At 38.1% G+C, this 20,925-nt stretch overlaps 2 protein-coding genes across 4 annotated transcripts in view; one reads left to right on the forward strand and one right to left on the reverse strand.

Moving 5' to 3' along the window:
* Positions 1 to 2,980: 2,980 nt before the first annotated feature.
* RAG2 (recombination activating 2) lies at positions 2,981 to 9,517 on the reverse strand. The gene is made up of 3 exons (XM_032488481.1): positions 9,260 to 9,517; positions 6,451 to 6,518; positions 2,981 to 5,156 (listed from the first exon to the last, which is right to left on the reverse strand). Exon 3 carries the CDS (start codon positions 5,126 to 5,128, stop codon positions 3,545 to 3,547), a length of 1,584 nt encoding a protein of 527 aa, XP_032344372.1. The 5' UTR covers positions 5,129 to 5,156; positions 6,451 to 6,518; positions 9,260 to 9,517; the 3' UTR covers positions 2,981 to 3,544.
* IFTAP (intraflagellar transport associated protein) overlaps positions 5,423 to 20,925 on the forward strand; it is a 58,810-nt gene continuing 43,307 nt past the window's right edge. Inside the window, exons 1-2 of one of the 3 annotated variants that reach the window (XM_032488482.1) lie at positions 5,478 to 5,594; positions 19,078 to 19,192. The gene's annotated coding sequence lies outside the window, so the exon portion shown is untranslated. Of the gene's footprint in view, positions 5,595 to 19,077; positions 19,193 to 20,925 lie in introns of all 3 variants that reach the window. The other 2 variants (XM_014568093.2, XM_006195146.3) reach the window with 2 other exon arrangements.

The raw sequence follows: 20,925 nt of genomic DNA on the forward strand, positions 1-20,925 counted from the left end.
TCCTAGATTGTCCCGCAGAGAGAACTGTGGCCGTGCTGGGAAAGGAAGGGGCAGATAGCTCTCCTCCTCATCATGTGAGTCCACAAGGTACCTGGTGCAACTCAGGAATCATCTTCTGAGCTAACCTCAGGCCAGGTGGGAGCGTGGATGTTGTAGAAGCAACTGGTGAGGAGGGATGATGACCCTAAGTACCAGATGCTTCACACTCACTCCCTTCTGCTCTCGACAGCTCAGCATTATATGTCTACCTGGAACTTGAAGAAAAAGTTGGGTGAAGACAGAGAACTCTAAACTTCTTAAAATTAAATTTGCAACCCACAGTAAAAAAATGGATTATTTCTTTTACTTCTGAGTCTATACACAGAGATTTGTAAGCATTACAGCTATCAAGGAGGTTATGGGGTTCAGAGAAGACTTCCTGGTGGGGGGCAGGTGTCTGAACTGGAATAGAAAGAGTGGAGAGGAATGGGCCAGAGAGATCAGGGTATTAGCAGGAGTTATAAAGTACAAGAGGGAAGGTATGCCCTACAGAAGGAATTGATTTCCCCAAAGCCCTCAGTATCCCTGAAACAGAGGTACTCATCAGAAATCTTATTAGCTCAGCATTTTTGGAGATTGAGCACAAAGTGTGAAGAGAGTAGTAAAACAGAGAGGTAGGCAGGAAGGGACAGTTCAACATGACATGCATGAAGTTGTATGTGATTTTATTGTACTGATGGAAAACTGATGGCCCTGGCCCTGCTCATCTCTCCAGGCTCGTGTCAGTCCACACTACCCTTGTTTACTATGGTTTCACCAGACTGATGTTCTTTCTGTTCCTCAAACGGGACAATCATCTCACCCTCCGGGGTTTAGACTAACTATGCTTTGCCTTCTCCTAACACACTGAACTCATTTGTACTTTTGATGAGTATTCGTTAAAATGGTCACTCTGGAAAGCCATGTACTTATTTATTGATAATATTCTTGGGTAAACAGTTTTGGGACTTAACTTTCAGAACTGATTTGTGAGGTATATCAGAAATCTATTTTGTTAGCTTGGACTCAGGCTTCATTTTTTACCTAAAGTGGCAATTTAATACTGAGGGTTACACCCTACTAGGCTTTGAATAACATTTGTCTGTTTCCAGAAAACAAATCCATCTCTAACGGAGGAAGAGGCACAACTGTTGAGTATCTTCAAAGGAATGAACCATAGGCTCTGAAGGTGATTGTAAAGTAAGTCCTAGAAATATTTTAGGCAAAAGCATTATATCATTGGAATAAATGAGGACTCTTCTAATGTGCTTCATTTGAAAGTCTGCATATACTTATTCAAAAAGAAGGTTTATTATTTTAAAGTCACATCTGGTGGACTCACTGGTGAGATGACTTAAAAAGACCTATTTTGACTCAAATATATGGTAAGAAAAACCAAAGAACTTGCTATTCACACACACAACACACACCCTAAAAGCAGCTATGCTTACAAGACCTGAGTTTGTAGAACCCTGTGAGTTCTTAATTGAATCACTTCGATTATCACATGATCTCACTGACTACAAAACAAATATGGGTAATTATTTTTTAGCCACTTTCTCACTGTAGATAAATCAAGATAAGAGAACGCATATACTACTTGAGGGAATAACCCTTCTGAACCTTGCGGAGGATATTTCAGCTCCAAGTGATGCCACTTTCTATTAAGAGATAAAAAAGAAATTCAAATAGAGTGATCCTGAGAAAATTAAATAGTATAATTTTGCCTGTAACCAAGTAACTACAAATGTTAATAATTGGAGTAAAATTGGAGTAAATCAATATAAACAGAAGGTGTTTTCATATTTTATTAGCTTTATATAGGTGATGGAAACAACAAAAAATTGAAACAACAGTACAGCAAATTATTTAAAAGGAAAATTCATCAAGCAACATCGCTGAAACAAAGTTAAGCATGGTTTAATTTTTTTCAAATTAGTTTCAGTATCTGAGACATGGAACTGTTAGCAGAAGAACTTTTGTTCCAGGATTTCATCTCCAGTATGGTTTATATTTCCCCTAAATTTGGCAATAGTACCTTACACACTGAGGACCCTTAATGAAGGCTGATAAATTAGAAGTGATGGTTTAAGCTCTTAGTCTAAAGTGAAATGCTTCTCCAGAAAAATACTGCAGGAAGGAAAACATTTATATCTAAGGTCATCTAATTATCAACTGATGTAGTGAAGCCTCAAAATTAACAGTCCTTTTAATTTTAATTTTAGCAGGTATCTAATTGAACCTTAGCTAGCTCACTGACTTTATAATTTTCATTGGCAGCAAACTCCACATATAACTAGACTTATAAACATACACATGAATTTCTTTCTCCCCTTTTAAAATCTACTTGTTAACTTTATCAAATTCTTTAAACTTTATTTGGGCAAGTAGTCAATATTAATTGGTGAAATAATCTCTCCATGAGATTTGTTTGGTGGTTCTTTCCTAGTGTGCTGTCACTCATCTCCCTGTTTCAGAGTGCTAAGTAGCAGTGGACTTCCGTTTTCATTAAGTCTCTCAAAGGATTGGTTTAAGTGACCAGCTGTGGTTCATCACACATGGACCTTATGGTGGGGGAGGGGGAGTCCTCTGAAGAAAGTGCATATGAATAGCGTGATAAAATGTAACAGACCTGATGTCCATTCCTTTTCTCTTCCTTCATGTCAGTGTAGATTATCTATTTTTCTTCCTTCCTTCCTTTTTCTTTCTTTCTTTCCCTTCCTTCCTTTTTCTTTCTTTCTTTCTTTCCCTTTCTTTCTTTTCTTTCTTCCTTTCTTTCTTTCTTTCTTTCTTTCTTTCTTTCTTTCTTTCTTTCTTTCTTTCTTTCTTTCTTTCTTCTTTCTTTCTTTCTTTCTTTCTTTCTTTCTTTCTTTCTTTCTTTCTTTCTTTCTTTCTTTCTTCCTTCCTTCCTTCCTTCCTTCCTTCCTTCCTTCCTTCCTTCCTTCTTTCCTGCCTACCTACCTACCTACCTATCTTCTTACAGCTTTTTCTGACCATGGGCATAGTCAAGTAACCATCTTAGAGAAGTATAAAGAACATTCCTGTGGGATACAGATGATCTCAGTTTTAATTTTTGGCCAACCACCAAATTTTTATATTGCACAAAAAATTCATCTACTTTCTTTGGGTGTTAGTTTCTTTACTGGTTAAATTTGTCTTAATGACCCTTTAGGTTATTTGTTACCAAAAGCTGTATAAGGGATAATAAGCATACCTTAATTATTATTACTGCTTCTGTGTTTGAGTCCTTGAATAAAAAATTCAGACCATATATTCTCACTGAAGATACATTTGAGTAAAATATTTTCAAAATACAGGTTACAGGTTCTATATAGGTTTAAATACAATGACTGTATTTAGTACTGTATTACAAGCACTTTTCCCTGGTATTTAATTTGTATAACTAAAAGAAAACATTAAACATTTTCAGTAAACAAAAATAGGAATATAATTTTTATCATTGTTATGATTCTTTAAAATAGATTTTAAAATCTGATGCACTTGAATCTGAATGGCTTTTGTGAAACTAATCAAACAACCTTCTAAGAAAGGATTTCTTGGCGGGAGTAAGAATTTTCCCGGAACCTTTTTTATGGAGGGATTTCAGTGGAGGCTTTTTTAAGGGTGGGACTCTTTTGGGGGTTTGCAGTGCTCTTGCTATCTCCACATGCTCATTGCAGTAATACTTGTTGCTTCCTTCTGACAGATGGATGAGTGTGCGTTCTGCCAGATCCATGCACTGGGCATGGACCCAGTGCCCATCTCCATGAGAGCAGTAGATCATGGCAGGTTTGTTGAGCTCAGTTGAATAAAATGGTACCCAAGTATTGATATCCACATCACAAGTAGGGCAGCATGTAATCCAGTAGCCTGTCTCAGACTCATCTTCCTCATCATCTTCATTATAGGTGTCAAACTCATCATCGCCATCAAAACTATTCGCTTCTGCACTGAAACAAAATTCTTCCGAGTCTTCAAAGGGAGTAGAGTCCCCTGGGTCTTCTGTTGACGTCTGACTATTTGTGAATGTTTTCTGATCTTCATTCACATCGTCTTCAGCGTATTTCAACATATAGAAATAGAATGCTTCTGAAACAGCCTGTTTGTTGTCTCCTGGTATGCCAAGGAAAACAGTTCCATTTCCCATGTTGCTTCCAAACCATATCTTGCTGTGTTTAATATCTGGAGTCCAATCTGGGGTTTCCATCTCACGTATTTCTATCTTGTTGTCCTCAAAAGAGATGATGTTGCAGATCATTCTTTTTTGATTTTCAAGCTGATAGCCACCAACAATAACAAACTCATCATTGCTTGTTTGAGTCAGGATTGCACTGGATACAGAGATTCCTCCTGGCAAGACTGTGCAATTCACAGCTGGACTACCCAGGGGGAGATCAACCCTTATTCTGTATAGATTGGCAGGGCGGATGTTATTGGCAAGTGAATGTCCTCCTAAAATATAAATGGTATCATTTCTGGCAATGGAGACATGAAAAGATAGCCCATCCTGAAGTTCTGGAAGAATGTATGATGTAGAGCACCCAAATTCAAAATCCACCAAGAAAACATGGGGCAGGCAGTCAGCTACACTATTCCATTTTTCTGTGGTTCTTTGGGCAGAAGGTATGTATGAACGTCCTCCAAAGAGAACACCCATACTTTTCCCTCTACTATACACCACATCAATGGAATGACCATATCTGCCTTCAGGAACATCACCTACCAAGTCTTTCTCTGTGCAGCGAAAAGTAACTTTTTTGTTATTCTTGCAAACAACAGACATGACATAAATCTTATCTGAAAGCTCATTGTTTGGTGTTTTCCCTCCATGGATGATGTACTGGTGCTTTTCAGATTCTAGGCTGCCTTTGAATGTGCAAGTAGCTGGGTAGCGAAGAGGAGGAAGGTAGCAGGAATCCTTAGAGAAAACTGCAGGCTTCAGTTTGAGATGATTATGCTTTACATCAAAATGGAAAACTCCAGTGGGGCAGGACCTCTTGGGCCAGCCTTTTTGGCCAAAGAAGAAAATTTGCCCATCAAAATTCATTAATGAGAAGCCTGGTTGAATTAAGGCTATGTTATTACCAACTGTCACCATCTGTAGTGACATATTTTCTGATGATGGGTAGATCTCTTATCTGAAAGAATTAAAAAACATTTTTTTTACTTACCATATCTCTTCATATAAATAAAACTGTGTTTAGATCCTCTCACACATAAAAAGCATGTTAACAAAAGAAAGTTGTCCCACAAGCTTGTAGTGGGCAAAAATCCAGGCAGCTAGGCATGCAAAGAGACACAGAACCTTCCCGCCTAATCCAATCCAACCAGCGGGGACATGATTTAGACATGCACTATCCTCCCTTGGATTTCTGGGAATTGTAGTCCTTTTCCCGTAAAGATTCACCACTTGTCAACAGAAAGAACTACATTTTCCAGGAATCCGTTCTCCATGGGATGTGTAGCTGGGAGAGTTCGTCGCACCGGGAGAGGAGTCTCTGAGTCTCTCTGAATAAAGACGCCTAAGGTGCGAAGTGACTAGATGGGAGCCAAGGCGGAAAACTAGGGAATGGGAGGTGAGAATGCTGACGCAGACCCAACATCCGGGTTACAGGAAAGCGGCGGCACCGGGAGGGGCGTCCGGCTGCCCCCGCCCGGGTGTTGCTGGAGCCTCTCCTGGCAACTCTTAGGTGACCCGGTAGGAAGCACAGCTGCTTCAGGCCGGAGTGGGGTTGCCTGGAAACCCCAGGCTGGAGGGACGCCCGGCCGAGGTGTCCTCACGGACTCCTGCCGGGACGCTTTGGAGCTCGACTCTGAATTGCACCCCTGGGTATCCTTAGGTTGCTAGGGTTGGGATTTGAGGGGGGCTTCGAGGGTACAAAAGCTGTGAGTATTTTGCAGAACAAAAAGATCGGTCGCTGAATACCTGGAGTGCAGGAGAGAAATTACCTGACAATGATTTTTATCACTCCTGTATTTAGTCATGGGAATACAGTAATTAGACTTTAGGGAGTACCGCGACAAAGGCCCTTTGTTTTCTCAGCTGCTCTTGCTCCGGTTTTTAGAGTTCTTTTTGGGAAGCAGAGAAGTTTCCGAACACCTCTCTCAACCCTCCTCCCTCCCTCCCTCTCTCTCTGCTCTCCTCCCTCCGTACATCCTTCCCCGCCTCTCTTCCTTCCTTTCTCCCCCTCCCTCCCTCTCTCCCTTCTTCCCTCTTTTTGGATAAGAAAATAAGAGTTAGTGGCTGTTACTTCAGATCTCTCTTTTCAGTCCAAGAACCCTTGAAGTAATTCTTTAGTAACTGTAGTAAGCAGGCACTAAGCAAAGAGGTGCCGGAATTATTCAGAATGTAATACTTTTATGATTTTTTAAAACAGATATTTACCAGATGAAGTAAGTTTGATAAATTTTAATTTTTTTAAAAATTATTACCTGCCTTGGAGAGATGTCACAAGCCTTAAGGCGAAATACACTCCCTGTTTGCAGAGAAGTCCTGGGCACTAAAGATTAAAGGAAACAAAATAGCACAGATTCCTTGATTTTAAGAATAAGTTACTAATATGTTTCAAAAACAGTATAAAACAGTGGCTAAGAGTATGGTCTCTAAAGGCTGACTGGCTGGATTCAAATCCTGGCTCTATCATTTACTATGTGACTTTGGGCAAGTAATTTAATCTCTCTTTGTCTTAGCTTCGTCGTTTGTAAAGTGAAATAACAATTTTGCCTTCTCACAAGTTAATGTAAGTTATAATTAATAAGTTAATACATGAAAAACACTTAGAACAGGGCTTTGCACACTGTAAGTCATAGTTTAAATGATTATGCTTGACCTTATAAAAAATGAGGTTTTTAAGTGCACAATCACCTGCCAGTTGTGGCAGATGTGTATAATGTTGGAGGTGATTAGGAGGGCTTTGAGTTCTGGAAATCTGTTCAGTGGGTGTAGGTCAATACTTTTTTAGACTAGTTAGAATTGGAGAAGCATATACAATGGAGGTGCTGGTGGTGAGTTCAATTTAAATAACAGGAAGTATTTCATTCTTCTTGTTACCCTTTCTCTAACCTCTCATTAAACATGCAGACTCTGAAGTAGGTTGAGTCCAAATTTGGGCTCTAAAAGTTAGTTGCTGTGTAATCATCTTGAGCAAGTTCTTTTCTCTCTGTTCTTTCTTGTCTGCAAAGTGGGGAGGATATTAGTACCTATATATCAGGTGGTTTTGAAGAATAAATGGGATAACACAAACCACATAGCACAGAGCCTGGCATGTAACAAGTATTCAGTAGATGTTAATTGATACTGTAATTTATTTTTATTCCCCCTACAAAGTTTCCTTGGACCATTTGGAACCTATCGTCAGTCTAACGAGATGTTGGTGGGGCTTTTTGCCTTGAAGATCAGATGTAATTAATTGCTAATGATTCTCTTCTACTTACCATGTTTAGCTTACTTGGGGGAGTCCTCAAGATGTGATATTTTAATAATCATCTTGTGGGTTATTAAACCAAGTGAAGACATGGGGAATGAGAAGAATTATTACTAAGGTTATGAAAGCCAGCCTCTTTCTTCCTCAGACCGTGGTGGTTCGTAGCTTCAGCAACTTGCCTTGCTTATGAAATAACCTGGGCAAGTGTTTTATTTACTCAAGGCCTATCCAAGTATACTTAAGAGAAGGCATCTGTGCCACTAAGAAAATGCTCTCTCTAGGAGCTCAGAGGAAATATTGTTGACACTCAATTCCGTAAATGAAAACCGTAAGTGATTACACTCAGTGGGATGTGTGATTTTCAGAGTTGCCCACTTTTGGGCTGAGGGAGCACGAAAGCCTGCTTGTTTTAAACACCTGTGAAGAAAGTTATTGGGCTAGAAAACAAGTTCTGCAGAGGTAACGGATCCCAGATCCCAAGGGGTGAACATACACCAAGAACACTTGTTTTTAAACAGCAAGTTTTTGTTTTTGTTTTTGTTTTAAGTCTTCATTGTAACCTATTGGCTTCATTTTAATATTCACAGGGATTTTGGCTTCTCACAAGGGAAAACATGATTATTGTAGATTAAACAGAAACATTTCCTTGGGCAAGACATAAGGAGTACTACCCCTTTCTATAGCTTATTTCAGATCCCCAAAGATTTCTGACCTGTTTCCCTTTTGGTGCCCTGCTGTTGACTTACCTCACAACTTTAGGGCCCTAAAAATAGTGGTCAGGTTGATTACTGTTAAGATGAATTACCTCCTCTTGAACATAGTTTAGGTATTTTTGTATTTAATTTTTAGATTACCTGTTTTAAACCATGACCAGATGACTTATGTATTTAAAGAATAAAGAGGAACATTGAAAGTATTTTCACATTATTTTCCCATATTTGTTTAGTTTTTGAAATTTTGCTCTGCTAACTTACATATGTCTTTACGGGAGTCGACTATGGTATATTCTCCATGGTTTTAATGTGACTCTTATTTGTCACATCTTGGTTTTTAAATGAATTTTTCAAAGGGTATACTAGAACTAAAATAATCTACTGAAGTGGTTTTCTTTAAATAGGCCAGATAAAAACAGGCAGATTTTGAAGAAGACACTATTCCTCAACTGAAGGAAGTTTCAAAGTCAACACATTAAAAGATTCCTTTTAAAAAGACAGAAATATAGGACCGATAAATTTATACAAGTTTCCCAGCCCCATGCTAACATTCCTCAGCAGGGAGATTTTCATTTATTCACTGAAGCTAGTGCATAGCTGAGAATCAAAAGAGGACTAATGGTATGAGGTCTGGGTTTGTAGTTTCCTGTGTCTGAACTGACTCTTTTTTTCCTTTCAAAGAGTGTTGCTATACTCTGAAGCATTAAATCTTACTGATCAGTGTTGCCCATGTTTTCCTGATTGCTCCAAAGTAGCAGGTAACCTCATGTGACTGCAGTGCCTTTTTGGGTATGAATTGACACTGTCTTGCACGGTTAATCAGGTTTGAGGCATGCATTATTTGATTTTTTTTTTTCTGGCTGTAAAACCAGGATTAGGTTTTCCTTCTGACACTTATGCCAGAGAATTATTTACACATTAAGATTAACACATAGGCTCTGATGCCACAGCAGCCTGAGACCAGAAAGCCCCTCTCTTTCCAAACCCTGCATCATCCCTTCCCCCTCTGGCCACCCAGTCCAACTGTAACTGACACCCTGCCGAAGGGGATCATCGTAGGCTCCTGTGGTTTAGCTCTGGTAGAAATGAAGTTATTGGACCTACCTGAAGGCCAGAGAGGCTACTCACCCCTCTCTGAATCTTTGCCGCTAGACCAGGTATTAAATGTCAGCACTTGGGGAAGATTCACTGCTCACTCTGACCGTGGCCAGCGGAAGGTGACGGTAAAGAGAGTGTGTGTGTGCCTACAGATGTTCCAGTGAACACTGATCTAACAGGAGTAACTGACTGTGACCTTTTTTTTTTTTTTCCTTTAGATGTTTGAGGGAGATATCCACCAGGGTGTACCCTCAAGATTTAACTATTTCCTTACTGGCAAACAATGGAGACATAATCTACTATTTGTAAAGACAGAAACAAAACAAAACAAAAAAAAAACCCCAAATCTGGTCAAAACCTGATTATTAAAAAACATTTTAGAAAAATGAATGTAATTAATATGATTTAAATAAATACTACCATGATTCAAATGGGAAATTATTTTTCCTAAAGCAGAGGCTACTAATACCAATGTCTGTAATGTTGACTTTGAATTGCTCTTCAGTGATCTCATTTTCTTTGATACAGGATTCAGAAGGAGTTCTAATCATTAGAGGCCTGCTACCAATTTTATATCAGGGAACTTCTGTGTAACATTGTACAGTGGAGTGATGAAGAAAATTGGCCTCAGAGTCGAGCTGGCCTGGTTTTCACTGCCAGCTTTGCCATTTTTTTCAGGAGGGGTCATCTTAATCCTTAAGCCTCTGTTTCCCCATCTCTGAAATGGGGATAATAGAAATATTTACCTCAAAAGATTGCTGCAAGAAGATTAAATGAGATAATGTCTTTAAGTGCTCAGCCAAGGACAATATTCCACAGTAGTCTTCAAAACTGTGTTAGCTTCTCTCACTCCCACTCTAAAGTTTCACAGTCAAAGGAAGAATAAACCAAAGGATTGAGAACAGATGTGGCAAGAGCTGACTTAATTTTTTTAAATTGACCATATTTTTTAGAGTAGTTGTAGGTTTGCAGCAAAATTGTGTGGAAGGTACAGAGATTTCCCATGTATTTCCTGACCCGACTTGTTCACAGCCTCCCTCATCATCAGTATCTCTCACCAGAGGTGCATTTGTTACAACTGGTGAACCTACACTGACACATCATTATCACTCAGAGTCCGTAGTTTACATTAGCATTCACTCTTGGTGTTGTACATTCTGTGGGTTTGGACAAATGTGTGATGACATGTATCTACTGTTACAATATCACGCAGCATAATCTCACTGCCCTAGAAATACTCCGTGCTCAATCTATTCACCCCTCCCTCCCTGCGACCCCTGACAAACACTGATCTTTTTACTGTTTCCATCGTTCTGCAAACCCCAGAATGTCATATAGTTTTCAGATTGGCTTCTTTCTCTTAAGTTTCCTCCATGTCTTTTTATGACTTGATAGATCATTTCTTTTTAGCTCTGAATAATATTCCATTGTCTGGATATTCCAGTTTATGTATTTTCCTGCTGAGGGATATCTTGGTTGCTTTCAGGTTTGGGGAGTTATGACTGAAGCTACTATAAACATCCATGTGCAGGTTTTTGTGTGGTTGTAAGTTTTCAGCTCCTTTGGGTAAATGCCAAGGGGCACTATTGATGGATCTTACGGGAAGAGTATGTTTAGTTTTGTAAGAAACCTTCAAACTGCCTTCCAAAGTGGCCGCATGATTTTGCATACCCCCAGCAATGTGTGAGAGTCCCTGTTGCTGTATGTCCTCTCCAGCAGTTGGTGGTGTCAGTGTTCTGGATTTTGGCCATTCTTATTGGTGTGTAGTGCCACCTCATTTTAACTTGCATTTCCCTACTGGCATATGACGTTGAGCGTCTTTTCACTTGCTTATTTGTCATCTGTATGTCTTTAGTGGGGTGTCTACTAAGGTGTTTGGCACATTTTAAAATTGGGTTTGAATTTAAAGAGTTCTTTGTATATTTTGGATAATAGTCCTTTACCAGATGTGTCTTTTGCAAGTATTTTCTCCCATTCTCTGGCTTTTCTTTTCATTCTCTTGTCGGTGTCTTTTGGAGAGCATAAGGTTTTAATTTTAATGAAGTTCAGCTTATCAGTTATTTCTTTCATGGGTCGTGCCTTTAGTGTTGTATCTGAAAAGTCATCACCATATCCAAGGCCATCTAGGTTTTCTTCTGTGTTATTTTCTGGGAATTTTGTAATTTTGTGGTTTTCACTTAGATCTGTGATCCATTTTGAGTATATTCTTGTGAAGGGTGTAAGGTCTGTGTCTAGATTCTTTTTATTTTTTATCATTTTTTTTTGCATGTGGATGTCCAGTTGTTCCAGCACCCTTTGTTGAAAAGGCTGTCTTCTCTCTATTGTATTATCTGTGTGCCTTGGTGAAAGATGAGTTAACTATACTTATGTGAGCCTGTTTCTGGACTCTCTATTCTATTCCATTAGTCTATTTGTATATATATTTTTTCACCAATACCATACTGTCTTGATTACTGTAGTTGACTTGATTTTAAAACAATTCATTAAAAATAGTTCCATCAAGAAAAATACATACCACTCATTAAGCCTAGTCATTACCTGACTATAACATTTTTCATTTCTTTGTACTCTATCCTAATTTTTATCCAAACGTATACACATGTTTACTTAGTTATAATAAGAATGTATTTAAATTTTGTTTTTTCCTTTTTAATGTACCATTATTTCATTTATGCTGTGAAATGTATATTTTATTTCCACTTTTACCATTTTTAATAGTTTCCTAAAATTCCATTCAGTAAATGTAACATAATTTATCAGACCATTCACTACTGTTTGTCATTTAATCGGTTTCTCTTTGGCTTAGATGCAGTGAGCAGCAGTAGAGAGATCTGGATTTTAGTCTGTTCTGCCACTTAACTAGGCGAATGGTCTTTTAGAGCTTCAGTTTCCTTATCTCTGAAGCAAGGACAATACCTGCCTTATCGTGAGGATGAATTGATATAAACTGTCTGGTATAAAGAGTGTACTCAAGAAATCTTGTGTGATGGTGCCATAAATTATTTGTATAAGTGAATATTTTCATTTTTTGCAAAATTTTAGGATATATTTTCAGAGTTTTTAAAAACGGACATGTAGCTCAGTTGTTTGGCTGTTTCTCATCATTTGAAATGTTGGTCCATTCTTTAAAAGAGCATCACCATCTCTTCTAGTTATGGTTTTTTCTTTGCCTGCAAAAGAGTATTGGGTTATTTCCCTAACCTACTTATGGTGTCATATAATGATTATGGCACTTGAAATTCCAGCGTCAATGACAGCTCTCATAAAATTGACATATTGAGTATCTCCACAGTAAATACAAAATAAGAAATACAACGTAGAAACCAGGGGTAGGTTTAGGGGACGTTTTAACCTTCGCATTTTACTAACACCAGAAAATAGGCAGTTTGTTACTGAATGGGTTAGCTGTCTCCTGAAGAAACTGGAAATTAGCAACGCATTTGGAAATGGGTTTTAAAATCCTAAGCCCTTGCCACACATTAGGAGAGCATTAGACGTGCAGTGATAGTGATCTCAGTCAAGGTCCCCAGTCTGCCAAAGTCCTCAGCATAGAAACTAAATGTGAAATAGTGAACAATATTTTTTAAGCATCTGCTATGTACAGAGTCATGTGGAGAATTTGGAAAAAAAAATCACACACAGATCTTGCCCTTAAGGAACATGCATGGTAGCAGGACAAAAAAGCTTTTGATTGTAGATAAACATGTTTTACCTTCTTCCTATATTTACCCTTTCTTAAAAGTTCTTGAAAGTTCACCAAGAAATCACAATTATAGGTTACTCAGCCCATTCTTAAACCTTGGGGCAGAGTCAAATTCAAGCTTCTACTGAAATGTATTGGTATCGTCTACCTTAAATCCAAAGACAGTGGGCAATGAAAGAATACAAGTGAGTGTCATTACAGAGTAAAATAATTTTTACTCCACAGAGGGGAAAAAATAGACTTAGTAATGGAATATACTGACATGGTAATTGAATGAAAAGGAAGCATAATTGGAGAAAATTAGAACGTCTGAGATGGAAGATAACTTCAAGTCCAGTGCGTCTGTATTTACATTCAAACTGCTTAAGGCTAGAAACGTTAAGTAACTTGACGAGGGTCACCTGCTGCAGGGGTGTGTGTACGTGGTGAGTCGAGGGGAGCGGGGCGGGGGGGAGCACAGTTTTGTGAACTCATGACAGTGTTTCTCAGGAAATGCAGTGACTTCTCAAGCATTTCCATCCCTGTTTTATAAATGGAGAAACAACCTAAATGACATTGTTGCTCAATGGGTTATCAAGTGTTTGAAATAAGGTCGGTGGCAGCTGTTCATAGCATTCAGAGAGGCATAGACAATTTTTACTTTTTAAAGAAATGGCTGATTTCTAAGGAAATAATATAAATAGTGTAGGAAAGGGAGATGTTTGGCTAGTTGAATGAATCCCACCGTGGGAGCCACGACTGAAACTAGTGAGGAGAAAAGAGGAAGGAAAAGAAGCACATAGAAGGAAGCAATCTCCAGTTAGTATGATGGATTGGCAAGAGAGGAACATGACAAATGACTTGTCACTTTTTATTTAAAGCAATTAATTAAATACAGCCACCTGACCAGACCTCTCTGATTTAAAGTAGACTCTTAGCTATAAAAAAAAAATGGAGAAGAGTTTCAGAGTTGTTTTACAGTGTCGTACTAGAAAGAAAATGCACTTGAAATTTTTATTTTTAGAGAAAGGAATTTGTGTTTAATTTTTTAATTTCTACATTTGAGTATAGAAACCATGTTAGCAAAAAGAAATTGGTTATATCTAGGTATATGTGTAATAATGTGTACATTGAGATAAAATTGCAAATAAAGTGCTGAGAAATTGGAGGCTAGGGAAGCACTATATTACTTCTTAAAGGCCATTTATTATTCCACAGTCATTGGAATTTAGAATCAAAAATCGTTGAGAAATCCAGCTTTAAAATCTTCTTTTAAGAGAGTGTCAGATGAAAAGGTTGATTTTATTTGCAAGATCTGGCATTTCGAAACATTTACAAATGAACTCCTAAAAGCAGGGTTGATTTAGTTTGGTTGGTTTACACCTGCTCCTAACTAGCTGTGCAGATGTTGCTTTAAAGTAGGCTTCCTGGTATTGTGAAAGTACCGTGACCTGTGCACATGGTCAGCAGTCTGGGATGCTGGAGAGAAGGGGATAAGTGGATAAGTTGTTTTTTGTTTTTTGGTTTTTTTTTTTAGTTTGGTATATTCTTTATTTTTTTTAACATTTTTAATTGACTTATAATCATTTTACAATGTTGTGTCATAATTCCAGTGTAGAGCACAATTTTTCAGTTATACATAAACATACATATATTCATTGTCACATTTTTTTCTCTGTGAGCTACCATAAGATCTTGTATATATTTCCCTGTGCATACAGTATAATCTTGTTCATCTATTCTACAATTTTGAAATCCCAGTCTATCCCTTCCCACCCCCCGCCCCCTTGGCACCCACAAGTTTGTATTCTATGTCTGTGAGTCTATTTCTGTTTTGTATTTATGCTTTGTTTATTTGTTTGATTTTAGCTTCCACATATGAGCGATCTCATATGGTATTTTTCTTTCTCTTTCTGGTTTACTTCACTTAGAATGACATTCTCCAGGAATATCCATGTTGCTGCAAATGGCAGTTATGTTGTCCGTTTTTATGGCTGAATGGTATTCCATCATATAACTATACCACATCTTCTTTATCCAGTTATCCATTGATGGACATTTAGGCTTTTCCATGTCTTGGCTATTGTAAATAATGCTGCTATGAACATTGGGGTGCAGGTGTCATTTTGAAGTAGGGTTCCTTCTGGATATATGCCCAGGAGCGGGATTCCTGGGTCATATGGTAAGTCTATTCCTAGTCTTTTGAGGAATCTCCATACTGTTTTCCACAGTGGCTGCATCAAACTGCATTCCGACCAGCAGTGTAGGAGGGTTCAAGAAGGGGATAAGTTTAAGGGTGGATGCCTTTGTGGCACAGTTGTTCTGCAACACAGATAAAATGAGCATTGATGGGACATGGCATCCCATGTGAAAGTGGGATTACAGTTGAGCTAATGAATCTTTTATGATTGAAATCTCATCACATGATTATAGAGCTATAAAGTTGACTTAGAAACTCTACTACCTTATGGATTCACAGCTTTATCATGGACCTTGAAAAAAATGTTCACTGAAACACTCACTGTTACTGCCCATAACTCATGGATGTAGTTAATCACATTTCTGAGGATAGGAGCTCAATTTTGAATATGGTTGAAATATGTGTATTGTATGTTTGTCTCGATAAAATGTACTAGTGTAGAGGTCAATTAATATGCTTGTAGGAGTTTTGTTAGGGGGTAAAGGAAGGGTATTTAGTTGTGATTACACAAACTCTTACAGTTTTCAAAAAAGTAAATAAAGATGGTAGTGGAAAGGTGATCTTCCTGTTTTCTTGAAATTTGTCTTATGGGTTTATCCTTCAGCTTCCATATCCACAGGTAATTTGCTTTAAAAAAAAAACAATAGGAAGCTCGAATGCTTAAGTGTTTGCATTTCTGTTTAATGGAATTAATAACTTGTAATTGAAAACAGTCTAATACTCAGTTGACCTGCATTAGTGCGTCAACGTAGACATTTCTGGATTGAATTAAACAGCTTGGAGGAAGACTATATTTTGAGGAAATAAAATTGATTTTATACAGTCTGTTGATGAAATGCAAAGCTTAATGAATGATGGCCTTAAGAAACCTCATTACAGTGGCTTGGATGGATGAGCAGGAAAGGGAAGCAGATTTTTCAAGAGGAAAGTTTCTGCTTAAACATTAATTTCATAGATTAGTACTATTCCCATCCCCAGAGCTTTTGGCAACAGGAAAACAATGAACACGCCCGAACTCCAACATTCTTGGTAAACTTGTAGTGATAATTTTCTGTTCCTAAATTTCTTTTGCCTTAACTGGCTTACCTTTCTTCTCCTGCTCCTTCACCTCCTTTTAAAACTTTTAATTTTGAAATATAGATCCACAGGCTAGACTTTCATGAAGTTGCAAAGAAATGTCCAGGGAGATTCCATGCCACTTTGCTCCAGCCTTTTGCAACGTTTACATCTTGTATGACTGTAGGATAACGGACATTCTGGGGAATTGATATTGGTACAATCCACAGAACATACTCAAGTTATATATACACTCATTTGTGTGTGTGTGTGTGTGTGTGTGTGTGTGTGTGTGTGTGTAGCTCAACTGTATCACATGTATAACCTTGCATAACCACCGCCACAATCACAGCACTCAGCTGTACCACCATTACAAGACGTGTTACCCCTTTATAACTACACCCATCCCCTGCCCCTTCCCTGACTCTAGCAACCGTTAATCTGTTCTCCGTCTTCCTAATTATGTTCATGTTAAACAAATGGACTCATGCAGTATGTATGTAGTCTTTTGAGACTGGCTTTTTTCACTTAGTATAATTTCTTCATGGCTCATCCAAGTTATTGCGTGAATCAATAGTTTCTTCCTTTTTATTGCTGAGTATGAATTCCATGGTATGGATGTACAGCTGTTTAACCGTTTAGCCATGAAGGGACATTTCAGTATTTTCTAGTTTTGGGCTATTACAAATAAAGCTGCTACAAACATTGGTGTACATGTTCTTACATAGAAGTAAGTCTTCATTCTCTGGGATAAATGCCCAATAGTGCGATTGTTAGTGTGTATGGTAAGTCCATTTTTAATTTTGAAAGTAACTGCCAAACTATTTTCCAAGTGGCTGTATCATTTTACATTGCCACCGCCATTATGAGTGATCCAATTTCTCTGTATGCTTGCCAGCATTTGGTGTTATCAGCATTTTTCATTTTAGCCATTCTGGTAAGTGTGTAGTGGTATCTCAGTGTGGTTTTAATTTGCATTTCTCTGATGGCTCATGATGCTGAATGTCTTTTCATGTGATTGTTTGCCATTTATATATCCTCTTTGGTGAAATGTCTGTGAATGTCTTTTATCTTTTTTGAATGGCACCTTTTTCTTTAACTTAGAGTTTTGAGGATTCCTTATATATTCTATATGCTAGCCCTTTATTGGGTATCTGATTTATAAATACAATTTTTCTTTCATCATCTTAATAGGATGTTTCACAGAGCAAAGTTTTAAATCTTGATGAGGCTTATTTATCAATTTTTCTTTTATAACTCATGCTTTGAGTATCAAGTCTAATAACTCTTTGCCTTGTCTAATGTCCTAAAAAACTTTTCCTGCTTCCTTCATAAAATCCAGTCTTGCCTTTATATGATTTTAATGTTCTTATTCCTAGTACATCCTTCATTTTAAGATAATTTCACTAAGTTTCATGTTGTTCTAATTTTAAAAAATAATCATGAAACAGGTTATCAGAGTCATTCCTGTTGCAAAAGTGGAGTCTTGTGTAGAATACATAGATTATAATCCTCTTTGGGGAAGAGACTAGCTCTGTTTCTGTTATGGCAATCTTTGGGATATCTATGTTCATAGTAAGCATGGACTGAACCCACTTTTTTTTTTTTTTATTAGATGTGGTTTGTTACTGTGGGTGTGGGTATCTTCTCTTTCTCTTTTCTTTAAGGTGAGATTTTTATCAAGGAAAAGGTATAACAAACTTGCCTGCTTCCAAGGCCTCTGCACAGATGACAGTATATAACTTCTCTCTTCCAAAACTTTGTAGTCAGGAGTCATCCCTGCGCCTCCTCCCGCCCAGCAAATGCTTCCTTTACTACTCTCTGCAGAGGGCGTACCTGGGAGAGTTATATAGAAGTCTAGATGCTTGTGCTGTCAACTTTTTTGGTGATAATGGAGAATCCCATGCCTTTTAAGTGTTAGAAAAGGCTTGTTGGGAGAAGCTTATAACTTGAAGTGCAGTATATTCTTTGATGCTAGAATTGTTTTTATCTCATCCTGATGAAAAATGGTAAAGGAATTTAGATCCTTTTGTGTTTCCTCAGAAGCTTTGTATTTATGCCTTTCTCTTTTCCTTTGTTTTCTTGTTTGTATTGGTAGGTGTCTGAAACAGTGGTGCGTATGTGTGTGTGTTTGTGTATGTGTGTGTGTTTGTATGCTCTGCCTCAAGGTATTTTGTATGTTATTGGGGTACAGGATGTAATTGTAGTCAAAGATACAGATACACCCAACCAGGGTGAGATTGCTGCTTTTTTGCTAAATTCCTAATAACTTCATGTATGCCTTAAAAATCATAAGTATGAGCATTTCATTACTCTTTATGATATGGGAACCACAAGATACTGCTCATCAGTAGACAAAAACCTCATTGAAACTTTCTTTCCCAGATTCATTCATTTGTTTTCTATGGTTGGATTAGATGACCTTTAGATTTCTCTCAGCTCTGAGACTCTGGCAGTTTCTGTCATTGGATTTCTTTCTCTCTTCTTAATATTTTCTAAATGACATAAAAATATTATATGATGCAAAATCATTGTTCAGTCATGACACGAGAAGTCGAGTCTCTTCTATCATATAAATAAATCTGTACCTTTACAATGTAATTTGGTCTTTTGAGATTTGTCCATTTTCCAAAGTACAGAAAGGAAACCTAGCCTGTGAAGTGCCAAGGTTGATGGTTTCATTCCTCAGGCGAGGTGAATTATTTTTAAACTATCCCATTTTACCTTTCACCACAGCAGAAGCTTCTAATTGGGCAGAACTATGAGAATTTGAGAAAGTGAGCTTTGATAGACCCTGCAAAACTCTTTAAAAATATGTTATTATTTATTACTTTCAAGTATCAGTGGTAAACATCACAGTTTAAAAAAAAACTTTTTTTTTTGCAGACATACACCTCTGTGCTGTTAAAAAGCAGGTTGTGTACTTTGAGAAGAGACTAGCTCAGGGCGACTTGTGTCTTAAGAGTTACCACTGAGTCTCTGAAAGTTGTGTTCAGTTCAGGTAAGTCACATTAAGCAGGGCTCTGAAGATAAGCATCAAAAGCATCAAAGACGTGCTAAATCAGTGGTGGTAATTCCACCTATCATGTTTCATGATGGTGTCTGTAACGGAGCAGGACCCTGTGGGGCCTTCCGGGACAAACCCCCCACACCCCTACCCCGCCATGTCCTCCACCTGCCTCTTCTCTGTAAAAAGGCTTTAGTCTCCGAGACCTTCCCTTAGTTCCAAAGAGCATATTTAAGCATCTAACTAAGGAAGTGAGGGAACTCAGAAACAAAGGAAAAACAAACCTGACATAATCTTTTCCATGACTGTTAGCTTGAACTGGTGTGTTGCTTTATGACCCCAATCTGTCGAGATAATGTCCTGTGGCTTCAACCAGCTGGCCCCAAGCGGATCTGAGACTGATGACATGGGAAGGGTCAGTTAAAAACTGAAACTCCTAAACCATCATGAAGGCTCTAAGTAAATAATAAAATGTCTCATCCATTGCTTTTGCCTGCTCCTAGAAAAAAAATTACAAAAGACAAACATTTGCCCCTTTTCCATAGAAGGATTGACAGTGGGGGGTTATAGCCGTAGCGTAAGCTGCTCCATCTTGAGCAGCACAGATTTTCAAACTTACATGCATTTTCCTTTCCTGCTAACCCTGGCATGTCTTAGAGCTATTTCAATAATGACTAGTTGACTAGGAGAGAGCTAACCTTGCTTGCTTAAGAATCCCAGAAACTAACCTCAAGGACACGGTAACGGAACGACCCTGAATTGAAGATTACCTACACCACCACATGGCCAGCTTCGAGACGCTTATCAGAGCTGATTGCGCTGTTCTGCACGTGGGCCCCTACCTGTACACCCCCGAAACTCCCCTTTAAAACCTTTGTCTCCTAAGCAGTGACTTGAAGATGGTCTTAGGACATTAGTCCACCATCTTCCCAGGTTGCTGGCCTCCTGAATAAAGCAACTTTCCCTTTTCTACCAACACTTGCCTCTCTAGTATTGGCCTTTTGAGTGGTAAGCAGCTGAACTTGGATTTGGTTCTGGCCTCGTTTGGTTATATATCCTTTCAGAGGGTACATGACACTAACTGGCTTGGGCAGTTGTTAGTTATTCATTATTTGATAGTAGAGAATGGGACTTCAGGGAGGTTATGTGATTTTCTTGCTCTCAGTGACCTGGTAAGAAGAGAACCCTGTTCCTAACCAAGCCTGTGGTCTTCCTGTGAAGTTTATGGTCCAAGCAGGGCAATACATCCTCCCAGTGTTTCCTACTGGAGACTGTGATTGTGAAAGTGTTACTTATGATCTACCAGTAGATATTTATACACACTTACTTATCAGCACAATATATTCTGGCTCTTTTATGTGGAGCATTAAGCCTTAACACAAGAACTAAACCAAAAAAAAAAAAAAAAAAAAGAATCCTGTTATCCAGGCAAGTTTCTCTCTCTCTCTCTTCCTTTTTCTCTTTTGGAAAAATACTTCATGATAAAAACACAAACTACTGTGAATGGTAACTGAAAAAGCATTGCTTCCTTCTAGAAAACCACTAGGATTTGCATAAACCACTTGACTGGTAAATGATTATCTGCCCTGTCAGTCTCTGGGGACTTTGAATGTGAGGTTATTTGTATTTTTGCTGATAAGGAAAGTTCTAAATTTGAAGGTGGATATTTGTTAAACTCTTAAATGACAGTTTGTAAAACTGGATTCTCCAAAAGTCTTTTAAAAAGT

This window comes from Camelus ferus, chromosome 10 (assembly GCF_009834535.1).
Source record: "Camelus ferus isolate YT-003-E chromosome 10, BCGSAC_Cfer_1.0, whole genome shotgun sequence".
Taxonomy (NCBI): domain Eukaryota; kingdom Metazoa; phylum Chordata; class Mammalia; order Artiodactyla; family Camelidae; genus Camelus; species Camelus ferus.